Here is a 20,431-nt window from a genome sequence, read left to right as displayed (position 1 = left end):
GGCTGGTATGCGCATGTGCATCCCGACGCGCGGGCTAGTTAAGTGCAAAGTGCGACAACGTCCTAGGCTTCATTCCTACTCAGGCTTTCGTAAGGAGTCATGGTTCGTTCGTTCAGTTCCATTGCTGCTGTATCCCAGAATATGGGCATCGGGAAGAATGGGCTTCTTCCTTGGCCGCCGCTCAAGTAAGGATTTATTTGGATTTTTTTTCTAGTTCCGCGCTTTGTTACGTAGGAGGGAGATTATAACTGCTGTTGTGTGTTGTTAAACCGCCTGTGGACTGATCGTTTGGCTCGGGAGTAGTGTAGTCTGGGAGCTGTAGTTGCTTCTGTGCTAGAAGATCGTAAAGGGATAGAGTTCTCTTGGGCCCCTTCCACACATGCAGAATAATGCACTTTCAATCCACTTTCACAATTGTTTAAAAGTGGATTTGCTATTCTGCACAGTAAAAACCAGCTGCAAAGTGCATTGAAAGTGGATTGTGCGAAAGGGGCCATACTGAGAGGCCAACTTGGAGGAGAGATTCTCATCTTCACCTGTAAATGTTATTTAGACGAAAGAAAATCGTGAATTTTTTGCTCAGTGAATCATTAACGAAGGTTGCAAAATCTAGTTTGTGAAATTCCTGGAAGTTTGGGGGGTGGTCAATGCCCGTAGAGTAAACTCAGTAGGGGTAGTATGTTTCTAGAGGAACAACATTCGAGACCAGCAGTACCTTAAAGATCAGCACATTTTTGCAGGGTATAAGCTTTCCTGACTCTTTAGGTGCAGCTGGACCCCTTCCACACTCCTCGCTGGTATTTCTGGGGGACTGACAGCTAGCTTTTTCCAGAAAAACAAAAAATTAAGGATAACAAGCCTATGCAATCGTGACATGAGGAACGCGATATGAAATTTAAAGGGCTCAAAAGAAAAACAGCCAGCAATCTTGTGAAGAATGTTGCTATGACTCTCTTCAAGAAAGGTTTGCAGTTGGGGTTTAACAAGAGTGGAAAGCAACTTCATCCTGTTGGTTGTGGTGCAGACGAAAATGCACCTTTTCCATAGATACTTCAGTGCATGCCTTTCCTAATCATCACTAAGCCTAAATATATGTAGCTAGAATGAACATATATTCTTACCCTGTTTATCTCTCTTTTTGTTGTTTCTCTTATGGCAGTTTTTGAATTGTAATTCCATCAAGGCAGGAGGAACCTGATTCTAGAATTCTGTAAAGTGCCATGGTGTAAATACCAACTGTTTCCATAGTCAGAGGAAGAGATTTAATTTAAAAACTGCCACATGAGTCAACTGTGTTTTATAAACTGTTTTGGAGAACTTTTAAGAACACCTTTAGCATTTCAGTGTTTTAAAATTTGGCCAACTAGGTGGGATAATAAGATTTTATTTGTTTATTTTGGGTCATTTCGATGGAAGCCTGGGGTTCTTTTTCTGTTTGAGGTTCATTTTCTGTCTTCTGTATGGCAGTTTGGACACACTGTGGATTTTGCATCACTTATGGAAAGGGCAATAGGGGAAATATTCAGCAGCAAGTGGGGGGAAACTCTTAAGTGTTGGCTCATGGAATAAGTCAAGCACACTTATGTGAGCTGCAGTAGTACAGTCTGCCAAAGCAGCCACTGCTGAAAGCATGTGGGGGGAGGTGAGCAGGGGATGGAGAATGTCAGTGCCAGTGAGAATGACATCTAAACTTCTTTCTTTTTAATCAGAGAAGAGTTTGCATTTTTTCAGAAAATGACCAGAACTACTACCGAGAAAGGTAACGCTGAATTATCTTTACCTTGCCTGTTCTGTTTCTTTTCCCCCCAAGGGTGCTAATCTCCTAATAATATCATAGTATGAGTGAAGTGTAACATTAGGCAAGATCACAGTTCTTTCCTCTTTGATTAGTAAAATTAAGATGAGATAGTCTCCCAAATTCTTTTTCAAGTCGCATGATCTCTAAAAATATTTCAGAATTTTACAGAGCCAAATTGTGATTTTGAACTAGTAAAGGTAGCAGTGTTAAGAATCGTGACAGAAAGCTACAAATGAATGATGTTGAATATTTCAAGCTGGAACAGTATCATATAGGCACTGTGTAAGAGTAACAGTTGTTATTGAGTTCCCTGATGATGCATACCTGTCCCCCGCCCCCCCCCCCCCCAACACACTTGCTCTTTTACTAACTACTGTGGTATAGTAACTTGAATCCTAATATGCAACTTGTTTTACTCAGGGACTGTTTTAGAAAAGGAGGATTTGTTTTCAAGCCAAACTCACAAATGTTGGCTATCATATTGGTTAGCAGCCAAGTCCCTGTTTTGACAAATGCTCCTCATCCAAAAAATTTTCTATAGCTCCTGATATTCTCTGAGGGTAAATTTGGTACAGCAGCCACTAGTTTCTGCCTCCAGTCTAAAACATTAGTTATGCTGTGAAGAAATTTCTGTGAAGAATCTGTGATGTCTTTGGTCACTGACATTTCTTTGTGCCTGTGGGAGATGCTACTCTGGCTGCAATAGTGAGCAAACTTTCTTGGATGTAAACACCATTGAAAGTTAGTTTTAAAGCTCTGGAAATCACATAAATTCCAGTAGAAATAGAAATTGCATATAAGGAGTGCTTCACATTCTTTATGGCTAAAATATTCTCCATTAATGAAAATTGATGCAGATACTCCTTTTGTAGTATGAAATTCAGCTTGTATCACTGAATACCATTATCAACTTTAATAAAGTAAATCTTTAAGTAACATATAAATGAAAACATAAGTGGTCTGTAAAAGCTGAATAATTAGTTCTTCCGTTCATTTACAGAGGATCCACTTAAAGATTTATTTTTAAAAACCTGTGTGGATAGGGTTGATTTTTTAATATTCTGGGGCCATGTGCAAAATGAAATATGAAGATGGATCCAAATTAGTCACAAATCTTGGTCTATTAGTGAACAATCTATGCACTCTCTTGGCTGTATTATTAAGAACCTAAGTCAAGGGCATGACACATAGCAATTATTAATTGACTGAAGAAGTCTGACCATACAGACTAAAAGGCCACATGAAGTTAAGATAGTTACATGGTGGCTTGGCTGTGGGAACTGAGAGGAAGACAGTGCCTGGAGGCCAAAGAAACTGAAGAGAGTTAGCTGAAGAAGCAGTGAAGTCATCCATAAATTGGCGTCCTAGTTCCGAGGTCTTCAGAGATATTGAAAGAAAGCAGTCCAAACCGAAAAAAATCACTACTTAAAAAGAGGTGATTATCTCTTTAGTATCCAGAACAGACTTTTCCACTAAAAAACCTTGGGAGCAATTAAAGCATGTCTGTATGGGTTGGTTTGGCGTGACAGCAAAATTGAAAAATATTGGTTAATGGTAATTAAGGGAGGGAACTAGTACAGGGAACTAGTGCACCTCCCATAGTTGCAATAACTTCAAGGAAATTATATATTTGTACAAAGTTGTTTTTAGTAATCTGTAATAAACATTTCTATGTTTAGGTTCATGTTATCATGTGAACTTGGTCTGTCTAACATGAGCCTAATAAAATACCAAGATACTGGAGTAAAATAAAGTATGGTTTATCATCAAAGGTAAATAGTAGTAGAGATTTATTATCTGACATAAAATTGGTAGGTTGCAGTCTTGGTTTACAAGGAGGCTGATTCCGGAATATATTGAAAATAGTAAAGTTTTAAACAAAATTCTAATCTCTATATAGCCCAAGCGCTAAACAGTACCTTAATAGTTATAAGATTTACAGCCCAATCCAGAGCTGTTATGTGGATGGTGTTGCTCTGCCCGCTCCTAAGGGCTTTCTTAAAAAAGAGAAACTCACCTTCAGCATCCCCCATAGGGGACAGTAGCAATATGCCGCAAAAATCACAGCATATGTCTGAGCTCTGCTCGGCTGGCGCAAGGGAGCTAAACTGGCAGTGGAAGCCAACTAAGATTGATTCCACCTCTGGGAATGTCTCCACCATGCCAACGCAACTCCAGGTGGCGGAGAAGCACCAGTGGAGAGCTGGGGGCCACTACCCAGTTTCCCAGGACCCCTCAGCGACTGGTCACAAGTGGGTTTGTTTCACTGTCAGGTAAGTGCCCCCAGAAGGGCATTTCCACTGGTGAAAACTGACGCTGCATCCAGAGGGGGATTCTCCGCACCCCTGGATTGGACTGTTAGAGTGACAATACTTCACATACATTATCTAAACTTCTTTCAACAATTCTGCAAGGGTTAGGGTTACGAACAAAAATTACGAACAACCAAAGTATTTCAATGACACAGAACCTAAAAAAAAAACTGAGTAGACCAGGAGTGCAGCGAGGGAATTGATTTGGGTGATACGTTATCTATCAGATGATAAAGGAGTAGAGAGCAATACACGTTCAGCGCATAGTTACTCGAGAAAGAGAACCACATTGGATGTGTACATAAAACCAAGACACATTTTTGAAGGTTTGCTATCTAACATTGTAGGACAAAATGTGTCCTGAGGCAATGATGGTGAATGTACCTCATGAGGACAATGCGCTTGGTGGGTTTTCAGTGGGTGCTGTGTTTTCCCAGAGATCTCAGAATGGTGGTCTCCATTCTTAACAAAAAGAAACATTAAGTAGCGGGATATAAAACTATTTCCTAGGAGATGGTTTCCAAGTGAGGCAAAATATTGATAGTCTTCTCCATAGAGGGATGGGGGCTGTTTGGGTACATTAGTAATAGTTCCATTCAAGTGGTAATTTCCAGGGGAAAAGATGTCATTAGTCTTGCTGAGATTAGCAACTTCTGGCAGTAAATCCATTGTTCTACAGCGTGCATTCTATTAAGGATGTGGGGAGGAATTATGAGCTTAGTGTTAGAGTCAGTCCTAGGTGCTTGGATTCCATTTTGTCCCCGCTGGAGCCATTTTGAACAAAATCTTCTCTCAAAAATACACATGTAAGGGTGTCATGGTTCTCATAACTGCCCCTAAGGATCATAAGAGTGTCTGATCACTGACATAGGCACTGTGCAAAACTACTTCCTTCATGATGTCTGAGGTAACATGTTGTATATGACTGCTTATAATCATGCTGCTCCATGAATGGTATCACTTCAGACTGAGGATTGTGTCAATTCCTAAACAAGAGCTGAAAAAGGAAATACGACCACTAGATGTCACTACATAATTACATCAAATATATTTTCTGTGTTGTACAGGAAAACAAAATGTAGTTATAATGGGTAAGAAGACTTGGTTCTCCATTCCTGAAAAAAATCGGCCTTTAAAAGGCAGAATTAATATAGTGCTCAGCAAACAACTGAGGTAAGTACCAAGTTCTGGTAATCTTGGAAAGGGATGTACAAAATGTTTTATTACAGAACAAAATCAGCTTAGAATGCAGAGTTTTCGTTTGCTTGTTTTTTGCCATGCTACCTTCTGTCTAAGAACAGGCCATTGTGTTTAGAAGCCAGTGCCAGTGGAAAGCATTGCCCATTAGTACTAATCATGTTACTTGATCCCACATCTTTTACATAGCTTATCAACTTCAGTTACTTTGACTTTATTGGAATAATTTAATGTCAGATATAACATGTCAATTAAAAGGCCTTTGACTTTCAGGGTAACATTTTTTCTTTCTAACACAAGTTGCTGGATTTTGCATGATGCCATATAATAACAATAGGGCTCTTTCCTCCTAACTACTTAAATGTAAGATATTCTGATTTTTTTTTAGGGTAGTAAGAAAGGAAATGTCTATCAAACAACATATTGCTCAAATGAAAAGCACTATTTGTTGTATAAAGGGCAGCAGTGGGGGAGAGGGACACATATAACAATATTGTGTCGTATCCAAGAACAATTATGGTATTCTTCAAGTTTTTTTTAAATGTGTGGTTTATACTAACAAGTTCAAAGAAACAGCATGCCTCTTGGGAAAGAATGCCTCATACTGACTCTGTGGTCTCACGTACCCAGAATCTTACTTGATTTTTGATCATGTATCCAATGAGTCTGGATAGCTCCTATATCTGGTTAAACTCCTTGCTGCTGCACTACAATCATTGGTGTTTTGGCCCAGACCACCTTTTTAATGTCTCCACTCAAGGTAGAATCCTTACAAAAGAAACATAGGCCCCTTCTGCACATGCAGAATAATGTACTTTCAATACGCTTTCAGTGCACTTTGCAGCTGTGCAGAATGGCAAAATCCACTTGCAAACAATTGTGAAAGTGGATTGAAAGTGCATTATTCCGCATGTATTTTATGTATTTTAATTAACTTATATTTATGATGTTTTAAATTTTTATGTTGTTGGAAACCGCCCTGAGCCTTCGGGGAGGGCGGTATACAAATATAATAAAATAAATAAATAAATAAATAAATGTGCGGAAGGGGCCATAGTGGCGATAACAGTGATATATCTAAATGCACACATTTGTTTGCAATTTCTTGTGTTTTTAAAAACTGATTTATAAGAAGCTAGACAGACTAAATGGTGTGCATATACTAGACAAATGTGATTCATGTGTTGGCACTGTGTGTGGCGTGGGGCAGGCTTATATGTTCTTATGTGTTGAAGCCCATTTGCCAAACTTCAGAAATTGCTGCGACATCATCAAAAAAGATTAACTGCATCTGTTCCATCAGGATTCAGAGTGTCATGTTCAAATATTCCACCAGTCGTATTTGTGTTTTCTAGGGAAACACCTGAAGGAGCTCATTTTTTGTCTAGAACTCTAGATGAGGCACTAGATCTTCTAGAATTACCAGAGTTGGCAAAACTGGTAGACAAGGTTTGGATAATTGGAGGCAGTTCGGTATATAAGGTATGGTTCAAACACAGTATTCATTCTTTAAAATACAGTGATAGAATGCTGACAACAAGCTCTCTGTAAAAGGATTTCAAAATCTTTGGAATACAAAATATGGCACTTTTCATGGTTTTGTTGCTGGCATTTACACAAACTTCAGCAAAAAGTTGTGATACTGCTTAGTGCGCCATGTAAAGCCTTTCTCTTTCAGTGTTTTCATTTCATTCTCACTCTAGATTCATCACAGTTACATCCATCGAACACAGTCTAGCTGGAGTGTTGTGGGGTTTCTGGGCTGTATGGCCATGTTCCAGTAGCATTTTCTCCTGACGTTTTGCCTTCATCTGTGGCTGGCATCTTCAGAGGATCAGATTCAGGAGAAAATGCTACTGGAACACGGCGGTACAGCCCAGAAACTTCACAAGACTCCAGTGATTCCGGCCATGAAAGCATTTGACAATACAAAGTCAAGTTGACTTCATGCTGCATTAATGCTGCAGAACTTTTTGTGCCTTCCAATAACATATATTTGAGAGTGGAGAACTGGACTTAGTCAATATATTTCTGCTTAATTGTTTTCACAGTCCTTGAGTAGAGCTTTAAAGTGTACACAGTGCTTGATGGATGGTAACACAGTGGAGTGTAAGTCCTTTTATCTTCAGATGTTTGTTAGTTTGCCCTTTCTGATACTAGTTGAATAATAACAAAAGAAAAAGCTTTTTAATATTTTAATATTTTTAGCTCAGTGTGTTTTCAAATGATATCGAGGTGAGTGAGTGCTTCACATAGAAAAACAGCTATTCAAACAACAAAAAATGCTGTGTTTTCACGATTATGCTTTTTAAGCTTTTTTCAAAAGGTATACTAATTGATTGTACTGTTCTTCTCTTATGTAATTAAGCGTTGCGCCTTGCTTTATGTTGCTTTAAAGAGAACAGTGCAATTTAATGTTGCAGGACTTAAATGGTGGCCTTTTTCATGCCACTGCTGTCATAACACACAAGGTTTATACCATATGCTGTTGTGTTGTGAGGAGGTTTTAGAGTCTGTTATTCTGGTGCTCATTGTAATGAAGATATTTTTAAAAATATGAATACTGCCTATAGCTTAATATATCTAATGATAAAGGTATTTCTGAAGAACCTGCAGGTAATTACAGTAAAATAAACATTCTGTAGAGGACTTTGAATTTAAAATGACATTATGATTTGAGATAAACACAAACCGATAAAAACTTCATATAATATTTTAACACAGATATCACAGATGTGTTACACTGAGATTAGGCATCCTGAAAAATTTCCATCGTACTATGAATGTGTGTAGGTAGCAAATTATCTATGGATACTGAATACCTGCTGGTAATTGAAATGAATCATTTTTATTTTATGTAATCCATTAGGAGCAGGGATTTGCTTTTTAAAACTTTATTCTTGGTGTTGCTATGTTACAGCTTTAATAAGGGTCGGTTTCAATAGGGAAAGTATGGCTCAGAACTTTCCCAATAAAAGCTTTTTGTTCCATCCTCATCTTATAAACAAGCACAATTGTGTGCAATTGTGTGTCCACTTTTCATGGACTATTGAATTTGATATTGGATTACATTATCGGATGAATTTACTTGGAAATATGATTATTTTGAATGAAATTTATTTGTTGGAATACATGATAAGAGGGAAACAATATACGTGTATATAACTAGTGCCTTCGCTTATTCAGTGTGTGACGCGATTATTTGGTTTCCCATCGTCATCTTATGCCACACATACTATATGTTTTATACATTTACCACTTTAAAAAACTAGCTGCTTAGGCTTAGATTAAAATCTTTTACATTTACATTTTAGAAGCCTGAATCAAATTCCAGTTGAGCATGATGTAGGCACCTGTGTTTTCTTGAGAGACTAGGAATACTTGTAGGAGTTAAATTCCAGCTTGTGCAGATGCTGCGTGCATGCGTCATGGCGAACTGGAATTTGATACATAGTATGTGAAACCAGAAGTCTTCAGTCATACTGCATGTGCAAGGCAATAAGGGGGAAGCGAACATTCATGGTGAACAGGAATTTTATGCCAGAAGCCTAGACTTGTGCACGGATCACAAGTGATTGGGGAGGTCTGAAGGTCAGTTGCGAGCATTGTAGCAAGAAGAAGAAGAGTTGGATTTATATCCCCCCTTTCTCTCCTATAGGAGACTCAAAGGGGCTTACAAACTCCTTTCCCTTCTCCCCTCACAACAAACACCCTGTGAGGTAGGTGGGGCTGAGAGATCTCAGAAGAACTGTGACTAGCCCAAGGTCACCCAACTGGCATGTGTTGGAGTGTACAGATAAGCCTCCACAGCACAGGCGGCAGAGTGGGGAATCAAGCCCAGTTCCTCCAGATTAGAGGACACCTGCTCTTAACCACTACGCCACAAGCACAACCACAGTTTGTGTTTGTCATGATGTCTGAGTACAGCCAATGTGGGAGCTCTGGCAAATGCATAATGTACTTTGCCAAATATAAGTGTATTTTTAGCCTTTTATTAATTTGTACTGAAAGACACCAATTCGTGCAAAAATTATCTGTCATTTATACAAAACATCCGTATAGATTTTTGAAGGTAAAAGACTAGTTGAAAACACTGGTTTAAATGCACTGGCTGTTAAATCTCCTGAGCAGTGATTTTTCTGAACAGTGACAAACAATATGGTAGTCAAGGCTGCATCACCTGAACACATTTTGATTGTACAAAGAATTACTCATTTGGCAAGAGAACAAGAGGAGGTGTGATGTTTAGCTTATCAGTCACTGAACAATGGAAAATAAAAGCTCTTTGCTGTGCGGTCTGAAAATACTTTATTCTGCCTTTAATGCCTATGATTATATAAGTGTTAAAACCAGTAAATTTTACTGTTTATTTTTCCTGTTTTCCTTACATTAATTCCAAAGTATTTACTCACATTTTGTTATCATGGCTAGTTTCTAGTATATGATCAACTGCTTTTTAATGCCCCTACAAGGGGCAACACCCCACCTTCATGATACTGTAGTTGCTACTCTTGAGGCTCAGGAGGAGAACAGCATCACTGAGCTGGGGACAGGTAAGATAGGTGCCAAATATATTTTTAATAATAAAACTCAGATCTGAAATATTAAAAATAAATGCCAGTCAGTGTGTGCTTTAGCATTTACATGCTCAGACTCAGGTACCAACATCTTTGGTTCTCCTTCAGTGGGGCTCTTTCATTCACTGATGGTTAAGTCATACCCGCTGCTATCCAAGCAGGGCTGAAAAAACTTCTGTTCCTCCCAGGAACTCTGGGGGACTGTCCTTCCCTTTCTACCCAATTCTCATAGCCCTGTAACTGAACAGGCTGCTTTGTGAGAAGCTCCACTATGAGATTATCAACATGGGTGGAGCTAAATTATCCTCCCCTGTGACCGCAAAGGCTAAATTGAAGAGGAGGAAAGATAAGTCACCTCACCCTGGAAGACCTAGGGGGCCAGAGGCTGCTCTGTTTATCTTGCCTGAAGTGATGGAAGCTGGGGGCTCCACTCCATCTGAGCCGCCCCAACCCACTGCAGCCTTGTTGCTGGAATGGGATGGAGCATCATGAGACTTCCCAGGCCTGCCAGTTCTGAGGTGGGCCACTGACTCGTCACCTGAGTGGGATCAGAGCAGCCAGAATGGTGGTAAGTCAGCCCATACTATGCCCAGGATTTTATCTAATGTAGCTGGAGAGGATTAGGACCCAAACAACAGGGACATCTGCTCAGGGACCTGCTGCATGGCCTGGACTTGAAACCCACAGAGTGTACTTTTGGCAGGAAGCCTCAGTATGGCACTGCCATCATCTTCCATGCCTCAACTACTGTGTTTTCCCACCTCTCCCTTGCCTGCATCCATGTAGAACGCTTCTCTAGACCCTGCCTCAGATGTTCCTGGGCCAACAATTACAGTGGAGTGTAGGGGAAACCATGGGAGGCGGGGAGCCCAATAACAACCACTCTCCCAAAAGCCCAGAAATTTGGAACAACTGCATGATTGGCGGGGCATTCTAAAGGCAGAGTTTCTGCTCCTCCAAAACGAGCAAGTCGATCCTCTTTTCCAGATTATGGTACTGAAAGGGAGGAGGAGGATGACAATCTGTATGCTCCACGCCTCTCCCCCCAGATAGATCTCTATTCTATTGGGCATTTAATTGAAGCCAGTCTTGTAAAATCTGTTGGCCCTGGCACTGTACATCTCCTATCTGCCTGATAAGGTATAGAATTGGATAGAATGTGGTTTGTATGGGCAAATATAAATTATTTAAATCACCATTAGAGTTCTAGCCATAGTAGCTGAGATTGATTTTATTGTATGTGTGTTCCAATTATGTATTTTAACCATGTATGTTAGCCAGCCTGAGCCTGGCTCTGGCCAGGGACAGTGGGATATTAAATGAAAAAAAATGTTAAAAAAGAGAGACATTCAGGCCAATAGAGTAAAAACACCACCATATTATCTACAGGAACTGGCTGCTAGGCATGACCTCAGATTCCTGTATGGAGCTTCCTACACACATTGGAAGTTTAATATGACCAAAAGATATTTCTAGATATCTAACTATGAGTTTCATTTCATAGGATAGTATACATCAAAGCTAACAGAAGAATTTCATAGGATAGTATACATCAAAGGATAGTATACACTTCATAGGATAGTATACATCAAAGCTGACAGAAGAATTTGCCCCGGCAAGCAAAGTGTCATGAAAATCTAATATTTAGTGCCCTTCCTGGTAGCACTGGAATCACAATATATTTCAGTCAGTTACTCTCCATTAAGTTAGCTTTCTTGGGGGAAATGACTAGGGCATGAATCTTTGTTTTTAGTGGGTTCCTAACTGAACATTTTGAGACCACTGGAAGGAAAGGAGGGGTTGCTACCCAGCCATTTTGGAATTTTGCATTTAATCTGAAATGGTTTTATGTCAGTAGCTTCCTTTTCTTATTAAAATTTAATGAGCTACAATTCATGCACTGTGAATTTCTCCATGTCCACTTGATTTGCCATTGTTTGCTGGGGTTGGGAAAGTCAGGAAATGATACTACATTCTACTTTTCCATTGTTCAGTGTTAACAAGGAGGAGACGGAAGAGACGGCACAGAGTTCCTACTTGCAGTATGGGCCACGTGTCAATCATAATGTGATGGTCTAGTCTGAGGAGATGAACTTAGTGTTGTTTCTTGCTGTGTTAAAATCAAAGAAATGACATCTTAACTGATAGAAAAAGAAGCCATGATGATACTGTATAGCTGTATGGGAGCTATGTCTAAATGACATGATCACATACACACGTCTTTCCCACAGAGTTGTCACCCTACCGATGGGGGGGGGGGTGTCCCAGTTTTGTGAGGGAAACTATCTTGCTTATATTGTTTAGATGTACTTTCTAGTCATGTGGGATTTATACATGAAAAAATGACTCCCACATGGTTGGAAGAATGTTTACATATATGAGTAAGGGGCATCAAGTTCCAACCAACTTAAGGTGGCCCCGACAAGGAACTTTGAAGGCAAGTGAGAAGCAGAGGTCAATTGCCGTTCCTTTCCCCTGCAGTCTTCCCTGATGGTCTTCCATCCAAGGACTGACTATGAGATCTGACAAGACTGGAATATACCAAAGCATTCCACATCCCTAGAAAACTTTTAAGAAGAAATAAAATTTTAATAGATTTTATATGTTTTTTAATGGACTCTAAGATTTATAACAAAAATTTTGATCTGCTTTGAACAAATCAGAAATGCACTGTTAGATGTAAACTGGAATTCTTGTTTTAAAGTATAAAATTTTGTTTCTATATAATAAGAGGTGACCGAGAGACTATTGAACAACCACTGTGAAGGAGATCAAAGCTCCTACAAAAACTATTACTAGATTAGTATGACCAGTTCATGCTGTGCTTCATGACTTTGATGGAACCAAAGGATACGACATTACGAGGTTCTCCAACCCAGGTGCTACTAAGAGTTCTTATGCAGAATGGTTATGCTTCCTGGAGTGTCATGACCGGTATTTTCTCAATCATCTTCCAGTAAAAGAGTGCTGATGGCGTTGGTTCTGGGACTACATTGACATTGCAAACGGTAACAATACAGCATCGACACTGTATTCCAAATGTGCGCTTTCCAGTCACCACATACCAGGCCATGGAATTGGGTCTCAAAACAATATGTAGTTTTAAATTACGAAATGCATACAAGATGTTGTTCTTCATTCAGTCCAAAATTAACAGTCATTTCTTATTCATATGAACAAACATGTTAGTTTGACATTTTCTTGGAAATAATTAGGAAGAAAAAAAGATTAGAATGTGACTCACAGATGCAGTCAGAAGTCTCAAAGCCCAGTCTTCTGTGTTTCCAGAGCTTTTTCTGCAGTTCTGGCTAAGAGAGGAGAGGATTTAAACCTTTTTTGAAAAATGTGGTGAAAGAGGCTAATGGCTCAATCCAAAAGAAAGGACTGAATCTACCTATGGAGGGGGATGGGGCCACACTGGCCAATTCCCCCTCACCTGGGCACTTACCCCAACAAAGGGGCAAATTTACTGACAGGCAGCCACAACAGCCAAGACGGTGCAGAGTACCGCATCAGCGCTCTTGCGCCCTAGCCACCTCTGCCAGCAAGGAGGAGGAGTTCCAGAGGCATGGCAAGGGGTGGAGTCGACATTAGTCAACTTCCACCTGGCCTTTACCTGCTGTAATGCCAGCACCCGGGGCTTGGATGGGTGGCCTAAGTCCATAGAGCCCAGTAGAGTGCTTTTTCAGCAGCTGGGAGGCTATTTTTTGGTTCGTTGTCTCCCCATGCCGCCGAGAAGCTCTCATAGAGGTGGTAGAGCGGTGCCACAGCCATGCTGCGTTCTGCATTGGGAGCTCTGGATTGGGCTGTTAAAGTGAGAAGGCATGTAGCTATGTACTAGCCAAGTTAGATTCTGAACAACTGAATGTCACTGAATTCAGGAGAACAGAATTTTCCCAAACTAGCATGTATAGGAACCGTGAATTGATAGTTTGGCCTCCTCAGTTTGCCTGCTGTTTTGTATCAGTGAACCAAAAATGTAACATTCCTTGTGGGATTTTTTTCCTTCCTCATTTTTTTTAAGTTGCAAGTACTTAACAAGGAAGGATTTCTGCCTGAAACACAGGAGAGAAAAACGAATGCTTTAGAGAGTTACTTAGCAATTTCTTTTACTTGAAGTTTGTTTTACATAATCTGCAGAATGAATTCCTTTGGAAACCTGCAGTATGTATACTAAGGATTCTGAAGAAAATGCTGGAACTTGATTTCATCTTTTGTAGCTGAATACAGTGCCACTCTGAAAGTTCCATTTCATTTTTGGCACTTAACGTTCACAGTTAGATTTGCAAGACATTTTGAAGTACCTGTTACACAAATCAGTTAGAATGGTAAAACTGAGGAGTCTTGTTCCTTTTAAGCTTTACTTAAAAGTGATTTAAAAGTGTATTGTCGAAGGCTTTCACAGCCGGAATCACTGATTTAAAAGTGCTGTTGGGATAGAGCCCATTAAAGTCAATTTGAAAAAGTAAACCAAATGACTGTTTCTATACTATATTAAGAGGGCCATTATGTAGCACTCTCTTCTCTTCTGATAGTTCCAAAAGAATGATTCTCATTTGTGTATTAACACCCCCCTTTATATTTCTATCAATTCAAAATGTCTAATCTTTATTCAGAGCAGGTTCCTTTCTGAACTTTACATCTATGGGTTTAATTTAAAAACATCCTACTTGTGAGTCAGGAAGGCAACATACAGAATGACAATGGAAAACTCAGCCAATGATGGTGTAGTTCTGTTGCTGGGCCTGGCTATTTCCTAGGTGAAGGTCTGCCTGAGATCCAATTCTGCTTCTTCAGTTGAACAACCACACCTGTGAGAAGCAAGCCCCTCCTATGTTAGTTACGCACCTTTTCCACATGTATTATTCCCATTGGGTCTGACCCAGTACTGTTTTTGGGTTTTGTGTTGTTTTTCACAAATGTTCAGGTATCTTTAGCAGTTGGTTTGAATTTTCTGCAGCTTTTCCACACATTTTCCCAAGCCGATCTAGAATTGCTGTATTGCTAATGCAGAGTTTCTTCATTCAGGCCCATTTTCAAAAAAGCATGAGCACAGCCACTTTCCCACTGCAATCCAGCCCTCCCCTCTCCCCTTGCCTTTTACTAAACCATTAATTTTTTTTTAAATGTAATGCTGCTAGCTTTATATCACTGGAATAATGGAGGGTACTTTTAATATATCTTAACAGTGTTAGAATGCTGAAACAGCACCTAGGTAATGTTTGTGGACTTTGTGCATTTATGTCACCATGACTGTGTTCAAGGCTGTGCCTTGGATTTTGATTTTGATTTGGAATGGTAGTCAAAGGCATTCAACATGCATACTTTTTCCTAATGATTTGTTAATTATAATGCTCCCTCTTCCTCCAGAGACACTGGATATTTGTTCTTGTTGTAGTTTATTGAATGTTTTTGGACGCTGTTACTACAATATTGTTGTAGTTTATTGAATGCTATTGTATGTTTCTCTTTTGACCATATATTGTGGACCAGAAGAATGTCCATTTCAAAATGAAATAAAATGGGCTCTAGATGTGGGGGGAGAGGGCAGCAGGAGAGTGCGGTTCCTCCCCCCCCCCTTGTTTCCCAAATGTTGTATAGCAGTCCAATCCTATATAGACCCAACATGGGAAGGGGCCCCAATCCTCCCAAACAGCCTGAACGTGAGCCACAAATGGGGGATCGGGCTGTTACCCCTCTTTTCTCCCTAAGCCCTTCACAGCTTGGGAAACAGGGAAGGGAGGGGGCAGTCCTTCGTGTCAGCTCAATTTTTTTTTGAAAAAAATGGAGGTGGCTTACCTTCATGACCTTGTTGCCCAGACCAACAGTCCTCTTCAGCAGCTCAATCTCCATGGCAAAGCACACCTCCAGGATGATTTCCCCACCATGGGGAGTCCAAATAAAAACTGCTCACATGCTTTGCAGTAGGAGTTGGCATTTACCTGCAAGAGTATGCCATCGCATCCTGTCCTGGTAGGAGTTCCCCATCAAGGTGGAAATGCCAAATACACATTTGGCCACTGCATAAGAATGCAAAGCACTGGGACACCTTTTACATTTTTCTGTTTTTCGTTTGTTTTGCGAAAAAGGATGAAAACTACTGCAATAAATCTCTGGTGATCAAAATGGGGGCAAATGCAGATGGTAGCAAGCTCAAAATTTAAAACTTAAAAAGCACACTCTGACCACCCACCAGATGGCGGGGAACCAACTGGCAAATGATGTCGCTTCAGCTAAGCAAAGCCGGATTGTGCCGTTATAACACAATAGCACATGAACAAAAAATAAAAAGGGGAAGAGGTGATGTGATGCTACCAATGACCAAAAATACCTACCACTGAAAATCATCTTTATTTTTATGGAGAGCAGAAGAACTGCACTAGCATCCTTCTGACTCCACAAGGCACAAGATGCAGGTTGGAGGCAGAAGGGATGCAGCCAAGTCAAATCAGCAGCTTGTGACTTGACTGCAGCAAAAATAAGTTAAGTGTGTAGGAAAGGTCATAATCCCATTATAAAATGTTCCCACCATGCATGAGGTGTACAAGATAATTTCAAGAGAGATGTTGCTAGAGTGACTGTATTCTCTTTAGGAAGATGAAGGAAACAGACCGATCCATTTTTGTATCTCTATGCGAAAACACCATTTAAAGCCAATTGATGTTATAACTGTATCTTGAATTGGACATACTTATCAAAATAAAAAAGCAGACGTAGAAGAGCCAAAAGATAACTGAATCTTATTAAAATTAGTAAACAGGCCAAAAATATAACCATTGATGTTGTATATAGAAAGAGAAAGAAACTTGCCTCTGTTCGGTATATAGAAAACTGGTGCCACATAGATGACTGAGACTCTTCACCTTAATAGGGGCAGTTAGACTATAGGTCCATAACTTCAGATTTATTACAGATCTCATGAGCCCCTCTAGAGCTGTTTTTTTTAATGGCTGCTTTTTGAAAAGACCTGCTGTTAATGTATCTGCATACAGAGCAAGGGTGCTATACCTGCTTCCTTTTTTCCATATACACATAAAATTCAACCTTACTGAAGCTACCTCTACCTGGAGGTATTAACGACTGAAGCAGACTCTTTAGAAATTTGTGTTCCCAGTAAGTAGTGCCTGCTAAATTATTGGATTACACCTGCATGAACAAATATTCACGAAAGCAGCAGCTTGCAACACAATGTTGGATGAGTCATCATTAGAAGTTAAGTGCTGGGGGAGGGGTTAAATCTGTAAGCAGGTGTTTTTGTGGTTCACAGTGCTTTTAAAAAAATTCTCCATATCCAAACCAAAGACACTGTAGTGTTCAGAATGCATGTCGTTTCTAAATGAATATTCCAAACTATTGGCATTATCCAGACTACAGGCCTTCTTAAAATGAGTTGGGCCAGGAACGCACAAATGGCAAAAAACCCTCTACTTAATATAGTTCTGCTTGTGGAAGAGATTTTGCAAGATCTTGTGCATCTTCCACTTCTATCCTAGTTTGCTCATATAGACAATGATTTACACATGCAAGATCTTATGTAACACTCTCCTTTTTCATACTGTACCTCAGAGGGCTATTTTGAGAATGAAGAAGCTGCCACATCTACATCCGCAACCCCTGGGATTGGTTGCACAAGATTTTGCAGAAGGGGTGATGCAATAAATTTGCATTAGCTCATGTAGCTACCCACGTCTTTTTGTTGCCTTTCTACTTGTGCAAGAGCTCTTGTGCAAGCAGAAAGTTTGCACTGGATTAAAATTTATATTCTGCTTCTCTCCCTAAATAGGCTTATCACTGCACATTCCTCTCCTCAGCTTGCAACATCTATCTTGTGGTATAGGTTAGACTGAGAGATTGAAAAGGTTACCCAGTGAGCTTCCGTGTTACTGCAGTGATTTGAACCCTGTTGTCCCAAATTGTTGTCTGACACTGTAACTACTATGCAGTGCTAATTCTCCATTGCATAGATGGGTTGTTGTTGTTGTTATTTTTTAGTCTTATAGACCGCCCTCCCATGGAGGGCTCAGGGCGGTGAACAATCATACTATAAAATATAACTTAAAACACAGTACAAACTAATATCATTTAATTAAAAACCAGGAACCATATCATGTCAGATGGCATCGTCCCTCCCCCCCTTGTGCCCACGGGAGGCCAGATGGAACCATAGCAATAGTTTTATCCAGGCTGGCCAAATGCCTGGCAGAACAGGTCTGTCTTACAGGCCCTGCGTAAGCTCTGTAAGTCCCGCAGGGCCCTGATCTCCCCTGGGAGCCTGTTCCACTTGTAGAGGCCAACCTGATTGCTTTAGGACCAGGGATCACCAACAGGTCCTCCTCCGAAGAACAGAGGGGCCTGACAGGGCGATATGGGGAGAGGTGGTATGCAGGTCCAAAGCCGTGAATGGCTTTGAAGGTCAGAACCAGTATTTTAAACATGACCCAGAACTCGATTGGCAGCCAGTTTAGAGGACCAGTGTAATCCATTCCCTGCTCGATGTTCCCATAAGAAGCCTGGCTGCCGCATTCTGTACGAGTTTCAGTTTCCAGATCATGGCTAAAGGTAAGCCCGGGTAGAGCGAGTTACAGTAGTCTAACCTGGAGGTGACTGTTGCATGAATCAAAGTGGCCAGACCAGAGCGGGAGAGATACGGGGCCAATTGCCGTGCCTGCCACAGATGGAAAAACGCTGTCTTCTTGGATACCCATCTCCAACTTATAACCTACTTGGCCAGTTTTCTCTTCTTGAGTCACATTCATTTTCGGCTTAACATTGGTTTAAATGCACTTTCATCTCTGATGTGCCAGGGAGGTTGAGGGTAAACCACAAGGACAGTGATTACCTCCATGCACTGCTTATGCGCTCTCAGCAGATGGCCAGTGCTGGAGATGACTGGATGCATTTTATCTGTTTTTACACTTTATCTTTTATGAACTATGAACAATACATCCCCAGTGATGGGGCAAATCTTCATTTATCATTTTGTGCTATTTTTTAAAGGCAGCAATGGAGAAGCCAACACATCAGCTACTGTTCTTGACAAGGATCTTCCAGTACTTCGAATGTGATACGTTTTTTCCAGAAAGTGATTTAAAACACTTCAACCTTCTACAAGGGTAAATATCACTACTACAGTAATACCTTGTATTTGGATTATCTTTAATGGCATAAAATGTTTCACAAGCTGAAATGTTATGTGCTGGTTTAATTCCTGAAGAAAAATATTTGGACCAACAACATCTACAAGACAATCACAGCTAATTATTTGCACTAATGGACTTAACAGTTAAGTATGCATGCACTGATGTTTTTATTACTTTATGTGTAATTTATTCTCTCCTCTGTAGATACCCAGGTGTGCCAGATGGTATTCAGGAAGAGAATGGCATCCAGTATAAGTTTGAAGTGTATGAAAAGAACATATGTGGTAACATATAAAGTCTCTTGTCTCAATATATGATTCTGCAATGCATTTTACAGTATGGTCACAATTACACAAAAATAAGTCCTACTGAAACAAATCAGACTTGCTTCCGAACATAGTGTTGTGAAACAAGTTGTCCCTCAAGCACAAAGCCTTTCCACACCTTCTTCCTTCCAGGCTAATTGAAGTCCTCTTGGTCCAGGACATAAATTAGTGCCCAAAGCGTGCTTGGAAACAGCTACGTCAGTATGGCTTTTGATCATCGGAGCTTTCCATATTTTCAGTGAAAAATACATTCCATTATTGTAGCTTTATTGTAAGTCTTGATCTTTTTTCATTAATAAAATTATGAATATTTAATTTAATTCTTTTCTTGTTATGTACCTTCACTGATGTGCTTTCTAGTGGCTTAAGTATTTAAATAATAGATGTCCAGGAATCTGACTATTGTAACAAATTGTCCATCAAAGGTTATGGAGAAATCCACATCTGTAAGTTATTTTTCACTGGTCCCCAGAATGTTGCCCATGGGAACTATTGTGCCCACTGATGTGTTTCCTAGTGCCTACTTGCTTCTTGCCCAAAGCACTTCTGAAACTATGAACCAATATTGATTCTTTTAAAATCCACTTAATTGTTCTAGGAAGTATTTCAGAAAAGTCCTCTGTATATCAGGAAGCCCTGAAACAATTTCTTCCATAGAACCACCAAACATGTGTTTGAACTCAGCCTACCCCCAGCTGGCAGCCATTATATTGTGATCCCCAGTGTGTGTTCTCCAAACTCCCCTCATGTTCAGTGGTTCAACATATAGGGACCAAGCTTAAAGCTTAAATTTTTGCTTGAGCCCCACTGTATCTTACAAGGTGACTTTTCTGTTCAGTGTCTTTCTTCTTCCCAGAAAGCTAATTTTAATCTTGTCTGCTGAGGACATACTGTGCATATTCAGATATGGCAGAAGGTAGTTTTAGACAAGCTATTGTCCAGGAGAACTATGATAGTAGAGCTACTTGATACCTTGGTCATTACCACAGGCTATAATTGCTACATACAGCTACACAAGAGTTGGAGCTATTTGTAGTAACAAGTATAATGCACTTTTCTTACCTCATTCTGATGCATGGCT

The 20,431-nt window shown here is 40.1% G+C and overlaps 1 protein-coding gene across 1 annotated transcript; it reads left to right on the top strand.

Moving 5' to 3' along the window:
- Positions 1 to 7: 7 nt before the first annotated feature.
- DHFR (dihydrofolate reductase) lies at positions 8 to 19,665 on the top strand. The gene is made up of 6 exons (XM_048503100.1): positions 8 to 185; positions 1,710 to 1,759; positions 5,178 to 5,283; positions 6,663 to 6,789; positions 18,882 to 18,997; positions 19,229 to 19,665. Exons 1-6 carry the CDS (start codon positions 100 to 102, stop codon positions 19,317 to 19,319), a joined length of 576 nt encoding a protein of 191 aa, XP_048359057.1. The 5' UTR covers positions 8 to 99; the 3' UTR covers positions 19,320 to 19,665.
- Positions 19,666 to 20,431: the final 766 nt, after the last annotated feature.

This window comes from Sphaerodactylus townsendi, linkage group LG07 (assembly GCF_021028975.2).
Source record: "Sphaerodactylus townsendi isolate TG3544 linkage group LG07, MPM_Stown_v2.3, whole genome shotgun sequence".
Taxonomy (NCBI): domain Eukaryota; kingdom Metazoa; phylum Chordata; class Lepidosauria; order Squamata; family Sphaerodactylidae; genus Sphaerodactylus; species Sphaerodactylus townsendi.
This window is presented reverse-complemented; position numbering and strand designations above follow the sequence as displayed.

Excerpts from the sequence above, each read along its gene's own strand:
- DHFR (XM_048503100.1), top strand. The coding sequence starts at position 100 with ATGGTTCGTTCGTTCAGTTCCATTGCTGCTGTATCCCAGAATATGGGC. Across the intron at positions 1,760-5,177 it reads CAGAACTACTACCGAGAAAG|GAAAACAAAATGTAGTTATA; the intron begins GTAACGCTGAAT and ends TGTGTTGTACAG. Across the intron at positions 5,284-6,662 it reads GTGCTCAGCAAACAACTGAG|GGAAACACCTGAAGGAGCTC; the intron begins GTAAGTACCAAG and ends TGTGTTTTCTAG.